Source organism: Buceros rhinoceros, unplaced genomic scaffold, assembly GCF_000710305.1.
Source record: "Buceros rhinoceros silvestris isolate BGI_N320 unplaced genomic scaffold, ASM71030v1 scaffold1192, whole genome shotgun sequence".
In the NCBI taxonomy this organism is placed as follows: domain Eukaryota; kingdom Metazoa; phylum Chordata; class Aves; order Bucerotiformes; family Bucerotidae; genus Buceros; species Buceros rhinoceros.
In genome coordinates, this window is record NW_010399296.1 from 55,856 (window position 1) to 75,306 (window position 19,451).

Consider the following 19,451-nt stretch of genomic DNA (forward strand, 5'->3'; position numbering starts at 1 on the left):
TTTTTTTTTTTTTTTTTTTAATTTGGATCTTCATGAAAAGGGAAAATTGTTTCTGTAGCTGTGCCAAGAGAGACTGTTTTCCACACTGATATGATACAATCTTAGCCCTGACAAAGGCTAAAAAAATGTTATCCAACAGGCTGTTTGGTTTGCAGCACGCTTTCCCAATGTCACTCACGTAAGACAAACAGGAATGTGGGTGTTGAAGTATCCTACAGTTGTCCGAAATGTTGTTCCAGTAGTCAGATTGGATTGTGTGTGTAGTGTGAGCAGACATATTACAGAGGTTTTATTCTATTTAATATTAATTTTCTTTCGAGACTATTCTGTGTATAATATATTTTTCTGCAGAGTTCTTTTGCTATGTTTATATAAATAATACTTCAAAATCAAATTTATAAGTAATGTTCGTGGTAGTTGTTGCCAAGGATTTTTCCCTAATAAAAACCTGTATAAAGTTTTTTATTTCCTACTACTGTAACTTCTGTTCACCTAATGGGAGAATTGTATTTTTAAAGCAGTTGGCCCAAAACCAGTAGAATATCCTAATAACAGAACAGCTTTATTACAGAGCAATCAGTTTATTCATGCTCAGGAAGCTGGAGTTAAAATCGCAGCATGGGTTGGCGTCTGACACAAAGTGCTAGTTTGTATTGTGTTCTGCCTCTCATTCACTTAGGTGGCCCTGCTCGGGAAAGATAAAACACACACACGCTTCCTGTCTTCTGTATGTGTTTTCTTGTACAGTAGTTGTTTCTGGAACAAGAATAACTTCATTTCCAAGAAGAAGCACCCACTATCTGAGGGACTGAGATTCAAGAAATGAACATTTATTCTGTAGAAGACTATTTTCTAGCAAAACATGAATCAAAAGGAAGCATTGCTGAAAGCAACATTAAGCACGTTGTGTAACCCAGCCATTAATATCTTTCTTTCTTTCTTTCTTCTTTCTTTCTTTCTCAGCTGGACAAGATGCATTTTGCAGCCTCATGTATATAGTTAAAGGCCCATATTTTATATTGAGTTTAAAAACTATTTGTTCCAGTATTTAAGTAATAAAACAATAATACTTTTATTTACCCTGCATTCAGCAACCTCAGAGCTGTAGGCAGATGGATGTAGCTTTTTCTTACAGACAAAAAAAGATGTCTGTGAAAAAGATGGAATTAGCTAAGAAACTGAGATATTTGAATTATTTCTGTCCTAAATGCCAATGATGTCTGTGTCTGAGAGCTGCTGGCATTAGGAAAATACGTATAGTGAATAATAGGTATGATCATTTATGGTAATGTGACAGCTTGTGGAAGCACACTAGTGTGGGCTCTCTGCTCAACTGAAGAGCTCAGCTATAGAAACATACCTAGGGATAAGTGGTGTGTACCCACGGCTTTTCAAGTCCAAATTAGCAAAGTAGTCTAAAGCTAAGAAAATAACATCAGGTCACAGGAAAATCTAGAAGCATATTGTGGTCATGAAAGCCTTTAAAAGGCACTTTTTGTTCCCATTGTGTCTTATTATTACACACAACTGGAAGTGGGACTAAGGAGTATGGGTGTGGTCAATAGGGTGTACAACACATGGATGAAAATATTAACATGTAACATAGTGCTAACAGATTCTGTAACGTTTCTTGACCCCTAGTTCCCAAATAGGAACTAAATTACTCTGGTATAGATAATGTGTGGCACAATACATGATGAATAAGAAAAAACGCCATCTATCACATTGTGGTGCATTAGTGGGAATACTTCATCTTTGTTGTTAATACTGTCTTGCTGATAGGTTAATAAGCGTGTGGGGAATGAATTGAAAGATGCAGGTTTTTAAGAGGGTATTCAACTTCCTTTTTGATTGGGGTTTGGGGGTTTTTTTTGTAATGTATATGATGGAGATTTCAGCTCTGCTGATATTAAGACAGGTTTTATATGTAGAGTTATTTATATTCACAGAGGTGATACCCATAATGTCTATGTTAGCGTAGTGTATATGAAGATTTTTTCCTTGAAATGGAGTGAAATGAGAGATTCACGAGTGCAGGAATCCACACTATCCTAATTGAAAAGATTTCTGCTTCAAGACAACTATTTCAGATGAGTTGTTTCTTTGTGTCCTGTACTCACAGGGGGCAAAACTGGAACTGTCACTCGGAGGCAACTGCTTTCCTTCCTATCAGAATTTGCTAATACATGATTTTTGTTCTTCATCAGAACAGCGCCACACGATTTCCAGACCTCCTATGTCTATAGTCCAGATCAGTAAAGAGAAAAAGGAGGAACCTTCAAATTCTCTTTTTTTAAAATGTATTTATCTTAATAACAGGTTTTTTACTAAGGAGAGTTTAGGCTGATATCATGTAGCTTTTCACTTCTGCTTCTGATCTCTGTTGTTAAGCCTTTTGAAATAAGTGCCATATTACATGGTTTTCCTGCAAAATAGAATTTGGAGATTCTTGGTTATATCTGAGCCCATGGTTAAATAATAGTTTTTATGCACATGTAAGTGACAGGAGCTGTACAGTAATGGCTCTGTTTGTATTTTACATGTGAATTAAAACTTTCTTTGAGAGCTAGGAAAGAAAGCAAAAAGCTATGGAGAACTGTCTGTTGAAGAAGCATACTTGTTTAGCAAGTAAGTTTGTGGTTAGATATACTTTGTGAGTGTTTAGTTTTATAGAGGCAGCACTAGCAGTTACCTTTTCTAAGAGGTAGTGATTATCCAAATTAATGTTTAGGTTTTATTCAAATATTTTGAGGTATAAGTACCATATTTAATTCTACATATGGGGATTTTTTTCTTTTTCTTTTCTTTTTCTTTTTTTTTTTTTTCCAGCTAATTCACTTATTCCCATTGCTATGACTCAGTTCTGGTGTTATAGCCCATTTCCAGGCTTTTGTAACTATTATTTTTGGCAGCTAATATTGCCCAGAGCTACCATCTTTCCTAAACTTATCCAGATCAGGCATTAGTAATAAACCCACTAGAACAAGTAAAGCTAGATATGTGGGAATCAAAGATTCTGAGTCAACTAAGTCTTTTGCAAGCTTCAAACTATAAAGCTTACAGTTTGGCCAATCTCAGAGCATCAGCTATATTTTGTATAAGCAATCACTTAAAGTATGTCTTTGACTTTTTACTTCTAATGTGCTTATGCCTTGAAGCATACTGTTTCTTGCTCTGGTAGATTCCTTGACATATTACAACACTGTTAGGAAAAACATAGCAAAATAAAGAGTAATAATCTTTTCAACATGCTTACCAGCCTCCTTTAATTGTTAGGTGATTTGTCCTTTCTGGCTACTCATGCTGCTGAGTCCAGAGGTCTTTCCTGAGCCTTTCCAAATTCTTCATAATTTGCTTAAGAGGTTACCATGAAGTTCATAAAATCTAATGTTCTATATTAGGTTATACCAGAGCCTAAGTAGAAGTTCCACCACCTACTGAGTGGGTGGAAGTATTGAAGTACCTACTGTTTTGTTTGTTTGTTTGTTTGTTTAGACAGCATATATGAAATCTGGTTTGGGTTTTTTTTCAAGCTTCAGTCTGCCTTTATTTTCAGTCTCTCTGCATTACTTTCCTCTAGCCTTACCAATAGTTTTATGGTTTTTGTATTGTAGTGCCACTCACTAAATAGATTTACTGTACTCTTTGACTTCTTCTTCCAGCTCATTAATCTTAGTGGGAAAAGATTTCATCACCTTGCTTATCCTCTTTTAACATGCCCATTCTGAGCCAATTTTGTGAGATTCTCATTAGGGAGACACGCATATTAAAAAAAAGTTTTGTTGTGAGGTGTAATCTAGAAGAAATAAATAGAGATCCTAGATAATACGATGGCTTTAAATACTTTTGTTACACACATGTTACCCAAGAGCATTGACAAGAAAAGATAACTTAGGTGTAGATAGGGAATAGGAAGCACAAGACCAAACCAAGTATTTGAATATATTGAATCAGACTCCCAAAAAATCTCAAGGTATTTTAAGGACTGAGATTTAACAATATGCAGAAATACATACTGCTGTATGTAGAAGTACCTGTGAAACCATGAAAGCCTGCAGCCTTTTCTGGGAAATTATACAGATCCTTCTGTAATGATATAATTCCAAGACCTTATGTTAAAGGAAATATGCCAAGTGTTGCAATATTTAAAATAAAATAAAATGTTTTATCACCAATGGAGACTGTGGAGGTTTCGAAAAGAAGTGTGTGAGTGTGAGTGACTCCACAATGTAGTATGAAAGATAGTGAATGATGCAAATTACTGTTTATGTGTTCATAGTTAACATAGGGAAATTCCTTGGGTATATCCTTACTTGAAGATTAGGAACGTTACTCTGGTATTGTAATTTTGAGTGTCCACAGGCATTAAAGGTTCAAATAGTTTAACTCTGAGAAGTTTCGAAGAAATCTAAAATTCTATAGTAACACTAAGAGCAAAAAGAATAAATATAGTGTGACTTTGAAATATGGCTACAAAGACAATAATGTAATATTTCATATTGCTGCTGTTGTGCACAGCACCATTGTAGAGTTAGCAACACAGAATCAAGAAAGATGTTTTCTGGGTCGTCAAGCCCAGCCTTTTTCAGTCAAGGCAATGGTTGTTACTGTCTCCATTTTATTAACAAATCAGCCTTTCAATAGCAGCTGTCAAGAGCACCAAGGCTGTCCTGAAACCTCCTTATCTTTTTCTGTTCAGGTTTCTAGCCTTACACTTTATTCCTAGAGCAACTTGGTTTTGACCCGTCGTTTCTATAGACCTTTTCTTCTTATTAAATGTTTCTTTCCTGAGCATTCTGGGTAGAGCAGTCATGTTATTTTTATTTTCCCTCGTTTGGTCCTCAGCTTTGCACAGAGCCCAGTACAGGTTAAATACAATTTTAACATGAAGAATTGGAAATGTGCCATATTCCAGAGGAGGCCACACTGATGTCTTACCCTCATAATTTTCCAGCTGACGTTTACATATCTTCACTGTTTCCAACTGAATATGCAGATTATAAACAAATGTGTTGCTATCTTTATGTATATGGCATGTGCTTTCTGATGTTAAGACAATTCCTTTTTCTCAGATTCTAGTCTTTGAAATTAAATCAGCACTCCTGACTGATATTGCTGTGCTAGTCTATGTTATACACGTTGCTGATATCAGAGTTTTGCTGACAGTTATCAAGTACTTTTTTCTTTTTATTTTCCCTCCAACTTAAAAAAATTTCAGGGACTGTGGTTGCTTTTTTCAATCTTCAGGTATCATTGTGACTTGAGACATGTAGTAAAAATTCATGTTTCAGGCTCTGTGGTTCCAGATGTTAATTCTTCCAGAATTCGTTGGTGATTATTTATGTTCCCTTCGCCCTCCCCAGTCTGAACTACTGAGCTCCCTGAATTTTCCTTCTTAACCTTCATTCCTATTAATTAATCAACCTGCTGTCACTTCCATGTGCGTTATACTCCTTTCTGGGTAACAACAAAGAATATTTACAGAACTTTTTCTAGCTGTGCCTCTCTACCACGTTCTTCCTTTTTTTCCTGGTTATTTATATGTGTATGTCTATACTCTGAAACACAGAGATGAAAAGGGTAATAGCACATACACATGTGGTTTTTTTGTATTTGCTTTATGTCAACTTTTAATATTTCTTGAGCATGTACAAGTGTCAGCTGTGGATTTCTGTATCTTAATTCTAAACTCATCATATTCTAGTGAGTGCGCACTTGTTTTAAATTCATACTCCCTTTCAGGCTATTAGCAAAAAAAAAAAAAAAAAAAAAAAAAAAAAAAAAAAAAAAAAAAAAAAAAAAAAAAAAAAAAAAACCAACCACTCTTTAAAATCTATGGTTTTATTAAAATTTGCTTGCTGCTCTCTTAAGAAATGTGTCTAATAACATTCTCTTCAGTTCAGTGATGTATCCAGGAATAATCCAAGTGGCTTATTTACAGACTTAAAATGAGTGATGTGATTAAACAGAATGAATTATGTATTTATTGGGTGGGGGTTCTCAAAATCACACAGTTGTCTAAATAGCATATTCCGTGGAAAAAGAAGATCCTGTGATTACAAGCACTTCATGATTTGTCCCAGGATTTTATTTATGTGTTGGCCCACCACATTGCATTGTGCTGCCTATCATCATTTTTATGCTGCATCTTTGATCATTTTACTATAACACTAAAATGGGTAATTAATAAGTTAGTATTTTGTTACGTAATAAATTTAGAAGAGCTAGTTCAAGTAAAAAAAATTGTAATGACTGTTAGAGTGCCTTTGATACCATGATGTGATGACATCTAATGGAATTTTTAGCTGCATAATATACATAATGATAAGTTGAATTGTCTTTCTTACTCTTGGGTACTGTGGAACAAGTAGCTTTTTCTGTACCTAGTAAAAGAAAGTTTGGAGTGTTACACTCCAATGACATTCTAAACACGAGTCAAGACAGCACAGAATCTGACTAACAGCTGCAAATCTGATTTTCTGTATGACAGCTTTCTTTTATTCAGTTAGTTTTGCACTTTTAGCATGTACAGTAAATCCCATTATATTTGCAATCAAGCATAAAGTAATTATGCCTTCTCCCTTTTATCACAGGTTCCTTGCAGCTTGGAGTACTGGGATGAGCTTCAGAAATCATTTGTTGCATTCCGGGAATTCAGTCTCTCAGAAAGCAAAGTCTGTGAACTACAGCTGCCCAGTGTCAACCTTGTGAACGATCAGAAAGAGCTCATAGCCTCCGATCTGTGGAGGATCGTCCTGAACAGCAGTCAGAATGTGGCAGATGACCAAAGGTAACTTTAAAGGAGGAGGGGAAAACAGAAATCTAATGCTACACCCTTGAGAGATCTTTTTCAAGAGACTTGGGAAATAAGATACTGTTTTCATATGCAGTAAGAGTAGCTGGTCTTAAATGAGCTTCGGGCTGTAGTTCACCTTCACACAGGGGCATGCAGCGTGCACAAAAGGAGCTCTCTGTTAGACTTACAGGCAGCCTGGCAGCATCCTATTCATTCAGTTTCTGAACACAAGGATTACTGAAAAGTGAAGGCGAACAGGCCATATCCTTAAGCCTCGAGGCTGATAAGGCAGTGAAAATAGCTAATTAACAAGAGAAGGCTGAGGCGCAATCCATAATAAAGTAGTAAACATTCCTCTATGCACTCCCCATATGTCACCTTTATTTTGTCCTCAGTGCACGTCAAAAATAAGCCAACTATCTATTTTAAATGTATTAACAAAATTAGTACTTCGAGAATGTTACTCTGTTATTCACACAGCTTGCTTACTGTGCTAATAATAAAAAAATTTAATCTGTGTTTTTAAACACAAGGGATCCATTTTTCATGTTTACAGCTGGAAACACTGTAGAATGACAGTAATTCAGTTTTGGTTAATATGTAGAATAAGAAGAAATGAGTACAAGTTCTTTCCACAAATAGCAGTGGAATTGCTTTCAAAGACCTTCTTAACATTTTATAGTTAGAGCGGAAAACCGAGAATGACCTGTTGGATCATTGGTATTTGGTGATCATTACTGCCTGTGTATGAACACGTGCTTGAATGAGTGTGTAACATCCACATACATGTTATGTGAAGCTACCGAATTCAGAGAAATCAGGAAATATGAACAAAATCAGTGAAGAAAATTAAACATCTGGTTTCCATTAATAGTATCAGGTTGGAAATGATTTCTTGATGTTAATTGTGAAAGAATGTATTTTCATCATTGAGAAGTTAAGCGTTTTAGACAAGGTTAATTCCTCTGAATGTAGGACCTTGGCGAAATTGCCTTCCTGGTCAGCTTAACACCACAGAAATGTGAACTCGGTGGGAACTGAAAATGAACTAGTGAAATTTAGTAGATTTTTGTCATCATTACATTTGGCACTGTAACCACATTTATTGTTTTCTGCTCAAATAGGGTTCACCACTATATGCAGAGAGCTCTGTTAAGCTAATGAGTTGCAATTGTTCAGAAAGAGGCTGGGGTTAAAATGAAAAATAAGTAAAAAACAATATGAAACAGTTTGGAATGTGATTAACATCAGAAATGTTTTATAGCACGTGAAGTCACCTACCCAGAAGTTCTAAACTCATGAGTTTTTCAGCTGGGGGGCTGCAGGCCTGCCCCACAATAGTGACCACTCTCAGGGTGTCAAGTTATAAAGCAGTAGAAGTGTCCTAATGGCTTTGAGCTACCACAAGAGCCAAAGGAAGACAGTTGTTCTGTTCACAGCAATAATATTAGAAGCACTAAGTTCTCCAGACTGTGTGTGTACACCAACAGCTAAAGCAGAAACTGAAAGAACTGGAACTAAGCATTAGCAGTTCACTGAATAGGGATAGTAGGAGAGAAAAGAAGGCAGCAAAACTCGTGCATCACACTACTGAAGCTTTAGAAGGTAAATAAACAGAAGAGAAAGAGGAAAGTCAAGGGAAAGTGTCATGAACTGCCAGCTCCATAGGCACATGTACAGTACATGTCTGTACAGTACATGTACAGTACCAGTCACTGGTACTGATACTTCTGGTGACCTGAGGAATTTATAATAGTTTTTAGAGGTGTAGTTTACACCTATGTGAACTAACAGTAGACTGGAAATTGAAAGATTTCTGCAGGTTGGGTTGAACTCCATCCAGAAGCCAGAAATCTGAGGGTAAAAACCTCAGAGGAAGACCTCTGATTTCAGTCAGAGAAGAGCAAAGATTATGTTCCCTTTCTCAGCAACAGTTTCAGATAGGAATTCAAACTGATGTCTCTCTATCATGGCTTGGCTTCGCGAACGAAGATATGGGAAGTGTTTTCCCCACACTTACTGCAAGCGCACTGATGGCTGTTACAGGGCTTTGCAAACATGAGTAAACCCTGCGGGCCTGCGCAGCGGATTTTTTAGGTGAAACAAAGCTGCGCTGCAAGCTTTCTTAAGGATGACTGCAGGAAGGACTGGTGTGTAGGAAGTAGTCCTGACCAGCCTGGAGTGGTCCTTCTCAGAGAAACTTAAGGGGTCAGAAAAAGAGCAGCTTTTCCCCAGAGATAGGATGTGACCTATGGTGTTTGCGGCACACTATCTCTTGGAGACAGAGCAAATCTTGCCAGTCACACGTCACTAACCTGGCGGTTTTGAGGCAGCTGACAAGCACTGAAATACATAAAATTACAGCTACAGAACAAGTTGAAAGGTAACAGTTAGGCCCCAAAGGGTCATGTTCTGTTAAAGCAAAGCCTTGTTTAGGACATCGTAAGAGGTGCTGTGGACCTGCAGAAAAGGCCAACCTTTCTAGAACCCCAGTATCATATAGGAAGTCCATGTTGGCAGTAACACCACTGAAACTGTGGCTTCATCAAACAAACTTTGCTACTAGTATGGGTATTTTCTTGTGACCGAGCACCCTAAAATGTATTCTGAATTCTACTTGAACGAAAACGTCAACCAAACTTTTTTTGGTTTCGAGAGAGAGAGACTGCCCCCTGTCATGGTCATTTTCAATGTTAGGCTTGTTCCTAAAGCAAGGTGAGATACAGACTTGTGAGAAGACCCGCAAGAGGCTATGCTTAAAGCGAGCGCCAACTGTTAGACCAGGAAACTTCAAGGCTGAGAGATCTGTGAGTGAGAAGTGAAGACTGTCTAAAAGTTGAATCTTGGTTGTCTTCGAGACTCATCATGATTTGACATTCATTACATCCTGTAACTGTATGACTTATGTGGCTTGTGTGACAGGAAAGCAGGGTTTGTGAGAAGATGTGGGCACAGCTGATACATTGAGCAGTAGCTGGCAGGCTGAAGTACATCAGCCAGTAATGAATATGGGAATATGCAAAGATGTCACAATCCAAATCCTGTGGTATGCAAGCTCTTTCTGAGATTGATCAGGAGCTAATTAGAAGTATAAAAATCAAGGAACTAGGTGGCTAAGGATATAGTGTATATATATGTTGTTTATTTTTAAGAATTTTGTACACCATTCAGTATTCAAGGAATGTATAAGATTTAAATGAACATTTATGAATGTCTAATTAAAGAATGAACAAATATGAAGGTGAAGTAATTTAGCATCCCCTTGAGGATCTAGTATAAGGTCTATGGAAAGAGTTATTATGGCATAAATGACTTTATGGAAGACCTTAAAATAGGGGATTAGAAGGAAATTATCATAGAATAAATTATTTTAATAGGTTGAATTTTCATGTTGCAGGACTAGCAAATTAGAATAAAAATTACTTTTCTTTAAAGCTCTGTTTGGTTGGTGAGACACTAAAGCCCCTCCTTGGGGGAGCGAGGGGTTTATCATTCTTTGTTTAAACAGATTACATTACAAGATGTTTTATATATTTGTGCATCTTCCATGTTAACGTAAATAGTATTTTTATAATTAGTGACATTCTAATGTGAAATTGTAATTGAAAATGCCTTAAGATACAAACCGTGAAACAAGTACAAAAACTTTTAAATAAGCCTTAAATTGCCACTTTTTAAAAACTAAAGTGAGGAATCATGATCATGTTTCTTGCTAATTGTTTTAGCTTTTATTGAAAGTAAATGATGTACTAGATTTTGACCTCTAACGATTTGGGTTGAGACCAGCATTTGAGTCATAAATTAAATGAATTAAGTGGTCTCTTTCTTCTTCCCAGTGGATTTTTTCCCATGTTGCGGTTTCATCATAAATGGCAGTTTTGGTTTAAATATTCCACTCTTAAAATAACAAGAATAATGCAGGTCACTGTTAAGTCATTGTTCCCAGTTGCCATGCATTTAACTTGAACTGCTTTGCATGGTGTGAAACTATTGTACTTTATAATATATAATGACTTCAAATGTAGGTATTTTCCATGTTAAAAATTCTGGTATTTCACAGGATTTAAAAAAAAAAAAAAAGAAGAAGAAGAAAGAAAGAAATCTCTGGTGTTAAAGACAAATTAATTTTATTTACAATTTCCTCTGGCTTTGCTACACCCATCCATCAGCATACTGTGCCAAACACAAAGCAGTAGAAGCTGGTTTTCCTTTTCTTCCCAGCTGAAAAATTGAGGACAGTTCATGCTGCATTTTGTAGCTCCAAAGCAGACAAGAGAATGTGGGGATTTTTTTTTAATTGTATTCATTCAAAGCACAAATTTTGATTTCACAATCAGATTTACCTCTGATATTAATGTTTCTACTGTTGTTCACCAAGACTTAAAAGAAAGCTTCCTGTGTTCTCAGCTAACATTGCTTTATTTTCTGTTTTCTGCACAGCATGTGATGAACAACTGTGTCTTTGATTTCTGTGCTTGCTGCAGTGTAGAAGGAGAAAGTGGCAGTGCCAGCACTTGTCCCTCCATAACACCAGAGAGGGTGCAAGGCCAGTTCTGTCAGAGGAAGCAACATTGCCCCACCCTCATTTACTATTTCTCTCTGGTTACTTTTTGAAGCATGCGGTTGGACTCCGAAGCTTGTTGGGAAATTGTTTCAGAGGTGGGCCTTTTTGTTTCTGAGGTGGCTCTCCATGAGGAAACAAAAAGCACTTTTGAATCTTTTTGTTCCCAACATTCTAAGTTCCAGAATATTACCTCCGCTTGGTCTGCTGCTTAGTCAGGCAGAAAAATTAGAGCAAAGTATGGCTAAATGCTGTAAATTATTTCCCTGGCACATTTCCTCCTGCATCAAACTTACCATGTTGCCCTGTAATCATTGTGATTATGAGTGAGAAATGGCAACAGTCCCATCACAGTAAAATGCTCAATAAATAAAAAGCAGGTATATAAAACTTGACTAAATAATTTGGAGGGATTTGTTTGGGTTTTATTTTATGAAAATATCCATCTCAAAAAAAAAAATCTAAGGAAATAAAAATGCTGAGTCAATGATAGGTGACTCAAGGAATAGGTTTCTGAGGAAAAGAAATTTATAATTTTCAGACTAAACCACAAATTTCAGAAATAAATGTGCTTTCTTTCTACAGCAGTTTGTGCAAATTAAGTCGTAATTCTAAATGTAATTCTAGGTATAATAATTTTTTTAAGTTCCTCATAGCTTAGTTTACAATTGTTTGCACACCTTTTCTATTTTCATTCCATATGTCCCTGAACTTCTGTTTCGAATCAAAGTGCAATGAGCAAAAATTCTTAAAATATTGATTAATTCTGTGTGAACTAGCCAGTTTCACAGATTCAAAAGTATTTAATCATCTAAATCAACATATGAATTTTGATGGTTTTTGGATTTGCTTTCCATGCTTTGTTTCAACAACCTTTGGAGTATCCATGGCAAAGCAAAGCATCCCATTGCTCTAACTGCAGTCCAGTCCCATAGATACTTTATCACGTGAACACAAAGTATAATGCTATTTCCAAAGATGCCAGTTCTCAAAAGGTTTTCAACACCGTTTTTTAAATGTAAGCAGGCAATTTGAAGAGGTGAAGAAGCACAGAAATGCAGCTAAAAGTCTGATTAAGGGATCTGTCTTTCATCCTTCACGGTCTAATCCATTCCAGAGGGTAGTGGTCAATGACTTGGTGTCCAGATGGAGATTGCTGACAAGTGGTGTCCCTCAGAGCTCCATACTGGGATCAGTGCTTTTTAATATCTTCATCAATTCCAAAGACAGCGTGATCAAGTGCACCCTCAGCAAGTTTGCAGGTGACACCGAGCTGAGTGGTGCAGTTGACACGCCCGAGGGATGGGATGGTATCAAGAGGGACCTGGACAAGCCGGAGAAGTGAGCCCATGTGAACCTCATGAAGTTCAACAAGGTCGAATACGAGGTTCTGCACCTGGATTGGGGCAATCCTTGGTATCAATACAGGCTGGGGGATGATGTGATTGAGAGCAGCTCTTTGGAGAAGGACTTGTGGGTACTGGTGGATGAAAGGCTGGACATGAGCTGACAATGTGCACTTACAGCTCAGAAAACCAACCGTATCCTGGACTGCACCAAAAGAAGTGTGGCCAGCAGGTTGAGGGAGATGATTTTTCTCCTCTACTCCGCTCTGGTGAGACCTCACCTGGAGCACTGTGTCCATCTCTGGAGTCCTAGGCACAGAAAAGACAGGGACCTCTTGGAGCAGGTCCAACGAAGGGCCACGAAAATGATCAGAGGGCTGAAGCACCTCTGCTATGAGGTCAGGCTGAGAGAGTTGGGTTGTTCAGTCTGGAGAAGAGAAGGCTCCAGCAAGACCTTATTGCAGCCTTCCAGTGCTCAAAGGGGGCCTATAAGAAAGATGGGAACAGTCTTTTTAGCAAGGCCTGTTGTGATAGGATGAGGGGTGATGGTTTTAAACTAAAAGAGGAGAGATTGAGACTAGATAGGAGGAAGAAATTTTTTACAATGAGAGTGGTGAAACTGGAACAGGTAGCCCAGAAAGATTGGTAGATGCCCCATCCCTGGAAATGTTCAAGGTCAGGTTGGATGGAGCTCTGGGCAACCTGCTCTACTTGAATATGTCCCTGTTCACTGCAGGGGGTTTGGACTAGATGGCCCATGAAAGGTCCATTCCAGCCCAAAGCATTCTATGACTCTTGATATCCTGTATTGATTCTTTGATAATTAACTATTTTTAGTTGAGTTTTAGTGCTGCACAAGTATTTCAATTTATGTCCATAAATCTAAAGATCCATAAATAAACACCATACTAGCTACTTACTCTAACACAAAATAGTGCTGATAAATTCACCTGTCCATGGAATTCTGCACATTTGCAGCTGAATGTTTTGAGTACCTGCTATATTTGTGCCTGATTTTGCAGTAACACTCATGGAATGATGAAGAATTTGGTCCTAAAAGGTTAAGACATGTTGCTTTGAAAGCCAATGTTCAAGTTTAAACTTGTGTTTGAATTTAAAATATCTTTGAAATGTCAAGGAAGATCTATTCACGGTGCTTTTTTAAAGCTAATTAATTTCTGACAAAATCAGTAAGTTGGGCTTAGTTAATCCTATGTTAAATTTTATTTTAAGAACAAAAGGAGTATTTGACTGATAATGTGGACTTAGTTTTCTTAATCAAGGCTATGCTTTAAAACTTCAAGTCTTTAGTGCCAGACTGCAAAGGGAGAGAGAATAAGGAATATAATGGATAGATTTGGCTTAAATTAGAAAGTTTATTTGTACTTCAGTGGTGTCTTAGCAACCTATAGAATTGTGAGGTAGTGTTAGTTTGTCTCAAGAGACTGAAAGATAATGCTTGGAAATTCATGGTGTCAGGAGAACAGCTATGAAACAATATCAGTGGAGTGGCATTTTAAATGTATCATTAATATGTTGTAATAGATGTGAATAAAAGGCTTATAACACTCAGCAAGTGTGTGAAGGGCAAAGGAACTCAAGCTTTCAGGAACAGGATTTATGCACAGAAGTAGTTTGATGGTTGTGAGTTGATTTCCTTAAAACAAAACTTAAAAAAAGTCATTGTCTTGACCAGATTAACTTTCAGCTCATTCTCATAGCTTTAATAATGGCAAAGTACTCTGTTTAGCTATTTCAACAATTAAATATAACTGGGTGTTTTTTCTTTTTTTCCTGTAAATATGCTTTGCTTCTGTGATTCAAGCATTTGTAAATTGAAAGTGCAGTGTGGTAAAAGCGTTGTTGGGTTGCAATCTTGTCATCTGTGTTCTGCTTGGGAGAAAGTACGTATGTCAGGAGTTAAAAGAAAACAATGACACTGGCTGTGTCAGAAAACCGGCACGGCACCACAATCAAGTCCTACTGTAAAGCCATAAAATGCTGGAAGTGCTGAACTACCACTTTGTTATCTACCTTCTGCAGCTCAGAGAGTGATTCTGGCTCACAAAGCGCATGCGATCAACTTGTAACCCCCACGGCATTAGCAGCCTGTACCAGGATTGACTCCTGTTTTACTCCCTGGTTTGTGCCATCTCTAAGTGTGATGATCCAATTTACTTATTTGGAAGTCCACCTCTGCCATCATCTTGATCAACTAGGCACAGGTATGTACTCCTTCATTAGGATAACAAACACATATAGTTCATACATGCTGCTTAATCTCTCTTTTGCTGTGTGTAGTCCCCATTTCCTCATTCAAACGGACGTTCTCAAAGTGAATAATCACCAACGGCCACCAGTGATACAGACTTCAGGGTAAAGGTTACTTCTGTGCATCGGGAAAGTACGTGCAGCAGGCAGTGGGGCTGGCTGATCAGCCCCTTCCTCCCTCTGGAATGGGTAACTGGAGAAGCCATCTGGTTTTGCTCATCTGATTAGTGACAGCAGGTGCCACTTCAGTTCTGAGCCATCTTAGTGAATTAATCCGATCTTTTAAATTTTCCAGCATCTTACCAGTACTATTAAAATATGTGAAGATTTTGCAACCCTCTTAGTAAGAATTCCTTGAAAGAGCTCTGAGAAGTGCAGATTTAACCATTATTTCAATTATGATCACTTCTGGAGCTACATCTGGTTTTGTTCAGTGCTCTCTGTCATTGCATTAATGACACGTACATTCCAAGAGGTCTTTAGATTATTGTCTAATTTTTCAAATGCCTGGAATGCTTTCCATGGAAGATGAGCAGATATCATAGATAATTTTGACAGGGACAGCTTTCTTCGTGAGTAGTTTTTGTGTTTCTGTGAGTATTAGAAAATTCATTATCAAATAATACCAAGACTCACACTCAACCTTTAGCATATAATATCATGTCTATCAACTACCTCTATCAGAACATGATCTTCTTCACTATTACGCTCCAATTCTGCATGCTTGATCTTTAAAATTACACATACTGGAAAAAGCAAAGATCAGATTAAAGTCAAATCCAGCTGTTTCATTTTTCAACAGCAACTGAGTTTGTGCTGATGCTAAAAGCACCTAAAAGCCTAAAGTTTTGGGGCTCTGTTGTGCTATGTTATATGCGAAAGGAGCACAAAACTGATTGTATCCATCATGCTTTTGTAGAATATCAAGGCTTGGTCCTGGAAAGTGATGAGTGTTTTGGTTCCAAATCTGTAGAGCTCTTGAGCTTATGCTAATTTTAAGCATGTGAGTAGTTCCAGCAACATAAATAACAACATCAGTGGAAATACTTGCATGCTTAGTGTGAGACAAGTGCTGTACATGCCTTGCAGTGTCTGCTGCCACAGCGGTCAGCACTTTGCAGGACTCAGACTTCAGTGAATGTAATAAAATCTTTTTTGTTATATATTTCTCATGCATTAGTTTCAGGATACTGTTTTGTTTAATTTCTAGTATTATGGGGCAGTATGTCTCATCTCAGTGGGTTTGTGGTCTTGAACTCCCTGTAACTGCAGCAAAGACAATTTTCATTGTGGGGACTGTAAGCCTGCACAGTCATTTGTCAGCAAATATTATATTGCTAATTTTTATGGTATTTGTAATGTGCTATGTGTCATATTCATCTACTATAGCAAAAGTTCTCACAGAAATAGAGTCTCTGCTCCAAATAGGTGACAATCTGAAGTATTGTGCAGTGTGTAGGTAGAGCAGTTTGGGTAGCTGGTCTATTTACCATGAAGAGATTTTGGTTTGCTGATGCTTTTTGTTTGTAGCTGCTGTTAATTACAGTTCTATTTTACATCTAATAAATGATGTGAACAGGATTAATCTCAGATTTCAGAAATGTCGACTTTTATGAATTTTACTTGTTTTAATCATATGTACAAGCAGTTAAAACACAATTAACAAAACCATGTAGAATGTGGCAGCGGTGGTGTTCTAGACTTGTTCTTTTACTTTTCAGCACCAACGAAGTTTCTTCAGCCATTTTCATCTGATAAAAACATGCCATCTGAACTAGAATACGTGATAATTTCCCTTGATGAGCCTCATGTATATCTTCGTCAGTGGAGCGATAAGACGATGTTCCAGGAGATCCAGTTTTCAACTCGAGCTGAGTGTAAACTTTTGGAGTGCCGAAACGTGACTATGCAAAGTGTTGTGAAACCTTTCAAAACCTGGGGGCAGATTGCTATTTCCAGCAGCACAGTAGGAAGGCTACTGGACTGCACGATAACGGTGGACCCCATTTTCATCAACTTTGGCCAATATGCACTTCATTCTCTAAATACAGCAATTCAAGCTTGGCAGCAGGTATGCAAATACAATAGCAAGAAAAAATGTAGCTATTGTGATTAATTTAATAGACAATTAGAATACCAACTGCATTCATTAAAAGTATTCCAACATGTAAAAGCTTTAATTTACACCAAAAGTGTTTTTTACTAATAAACATTCATTCCATGATAACAGAGTTAGGAGACAACGAATGCTATATGTTAGGATAAATGTAGGCAGAACTGCTTGTGTTCAGTGAAACTACGTGGATTTATGCCAGAATAATTAGAATCTTCTTCTTGAAATGCATAATTCCATTAATTTATGAAAAGGTGAATGATGCTTGATACATAAGCACAGATCAGTCTGAGCTGTAAAGCATAGTGTTTCCAGCTATTACTTCTGTTCTTACTAGGGTTCCACACTAGTTTCACATTACATTCTGTGCAAGCAGCATTAATGGCTGAAGCCAGTCCCAGTTTAAGAAACCTTGTTCCTGCAATGACCCCTCAAAGGCCTGTAATTCCCTTACTCCACTATAGCCTTGAAATCAAATCATTCTCTTCATCTGCCTGAAGACCTATGTGGAGCCTGGGAATTAATTACCTATCATGGCACTACAATAACAAAGCCCCCAAAAAAGGATAAAGCATCTGTTTTATATAAAAAAAAAAAAAATTTAAGGGCATTCCATGCTTTTCTTTTTTGCAAAAGGACATTCATAAAACAAGATCTAGTGTGATGTAAATCTTTACAGCTGGCTCAAATATCAATGTGAACAAAAATCTTTGTAGCTCCAATTTCTGGATTTTGTCATATTTGGAACAATGCTTTTAATAAAAAGCAAACAGAAAGTATAAGAAGTCTTTGGTAGGCAGTTTAAACCCAAAATCTTTCTGACTTAGTACTAGTCCCTCATCTAAGACATGTGTGGCAACTACTGCAAAATGGCTTTCAGAAAGGTCAGTTTCCTCTTAGGATAAAAAAAAAGAGAGAGATCTCTCAGACGTAGCTATACATATAAATAAAATACGGCGCATAGATATTTAAATGTATTAAACCACATCACAGTGTGAATAGCTGACTGACTACTCTGTGCCTTGAAGGAATATTCTGAGTTGAAAAAATGGAATTGTATATTTGATTAAGTAGAGCCATATGTCGCATAGTATATTGCTGACAGGTACATTCTATGAATAGTTGGTACTGATTTATACATGGATTTGGCAATGTTAACAGGAGCCACAGGAGGATATACTTCTGTAATTGTTGCTGTAATTTTCTCGTTTCCTCTCATGTCAAGGGTACTTGCCACCATGTTCTGATGTGGTGGATATCTAGCCCTGAGTATTCGAGATTAAAACCTGGCATCGCTTTGAAATTAGGGAACAGTTAACACACAAGTGCATTCAAAACAGCTTTTTAAAATTAACCGTTACCAATATATCTTGAATGTGGCTTTACCTCCGGACTGAGAGGGGTGGCACACACTGCATGGGAGGGACTGAATTTCCCAGTGATAAGAATTGTTTGATGTTTTCTGTTAACACAAAATACAGTATAAATGCTGCCAACTAGAAGCATGAACTACATAAGCAGGAAAGGTTATTTGAATTCTCCACATATTTTAACTGCACTAATATCTGAAACAAGTGGTGCTGTAGTCAATGGACAGATAGATGAAGCATGAAACATTTTGGCCCTGCACCTTCAGGTCAAGAGTTCAGGATTAACAGAAGCCTCCATCAGTGTCTGCGTTTCCTGGATATGCAATGATTTTTTGTTTTTGTTTAAGTAATGATGAACATTTTTAAAGTAGCTTAAGCCTAAAAAATACCAGACATACAACTTGCTTTATACTTCTAAATCACATGCTGAAAATCTGAGAGGATTAGCACTTTTTTAAAAGTTTCCCCTTTTGACATATTTCACTGTCTAATCTGAAATCCCTGTTTAAATACAAGCAGTAACAGGCTAATGCACATCTAAATGCAAAGCTAATTTCACAGCTTTAATAACCAGATAACTGGGCAGGGAACTTCAAGATTGTTACTAAACTCTTTCAATATTTAATAACATACAGCATGTCAAGTGGGATAGAAAACGCATGTCTTCTGTGAACATACATGAGAAGGGGAGTGTTTGGTTTTTTCCCCCTTTATTTGGGCATTTAATCCTTCACAAATTCTTTTGTAGCATTAATGCTTTGTGATCTCCAGAGTCACAGCGTGAGCTGAGAATACAGCTCCCCAGGTATGGTACTAAGTGAGTATTCCTGGGGAAAACACCTAGTCCTTTGTGGTCCTGCACTGCAGTGTTTTCCTAAACACCTCAGAAGTTATAAAAGCTAATTTAAACCTGCTTAAAACCATTAGAACTTCTTTTCCTGGAGGTCTGCACGGTGCTTAACCCTTCTGTTAGCAGTTGCGTAAGTTATCCTAA

At 37.3% G+C, this 19,451-nt stretch overlaps 1 protein-coding gene across 1 annotated transcript in view; it reads left to right on the plus strand.

Annotated features, from left to right (window-relative positions):
- LOC104489249 (vacuolar protein sorting-associated protein 13B-like) overlaps nucleotides 1–19,451 on the plus strand; it is a 117,898-nt gene that overhangs the window by 48,325 nt on the left and 50,122 nt on the right. The window contains exons 8-10 of the mRNA XM_010131392.1: nucleotides 6,594–6,790; nucleotides 14,747–14,928; nucleotides 16,696–17,045. Coding sequence (XP_010129694.1) covers nucleotides 6,594–6,790; nucleotides 14,747–14,928; nucleotides 16,696–17,045 — 729 coding nt within the window. The remainder of the gene's footprint in view (nucleotides 1–6,593; nucleotides 6,791–14,746; nucleotides 14,929–16,695; nucleotides 17,046–19,451) is intronic.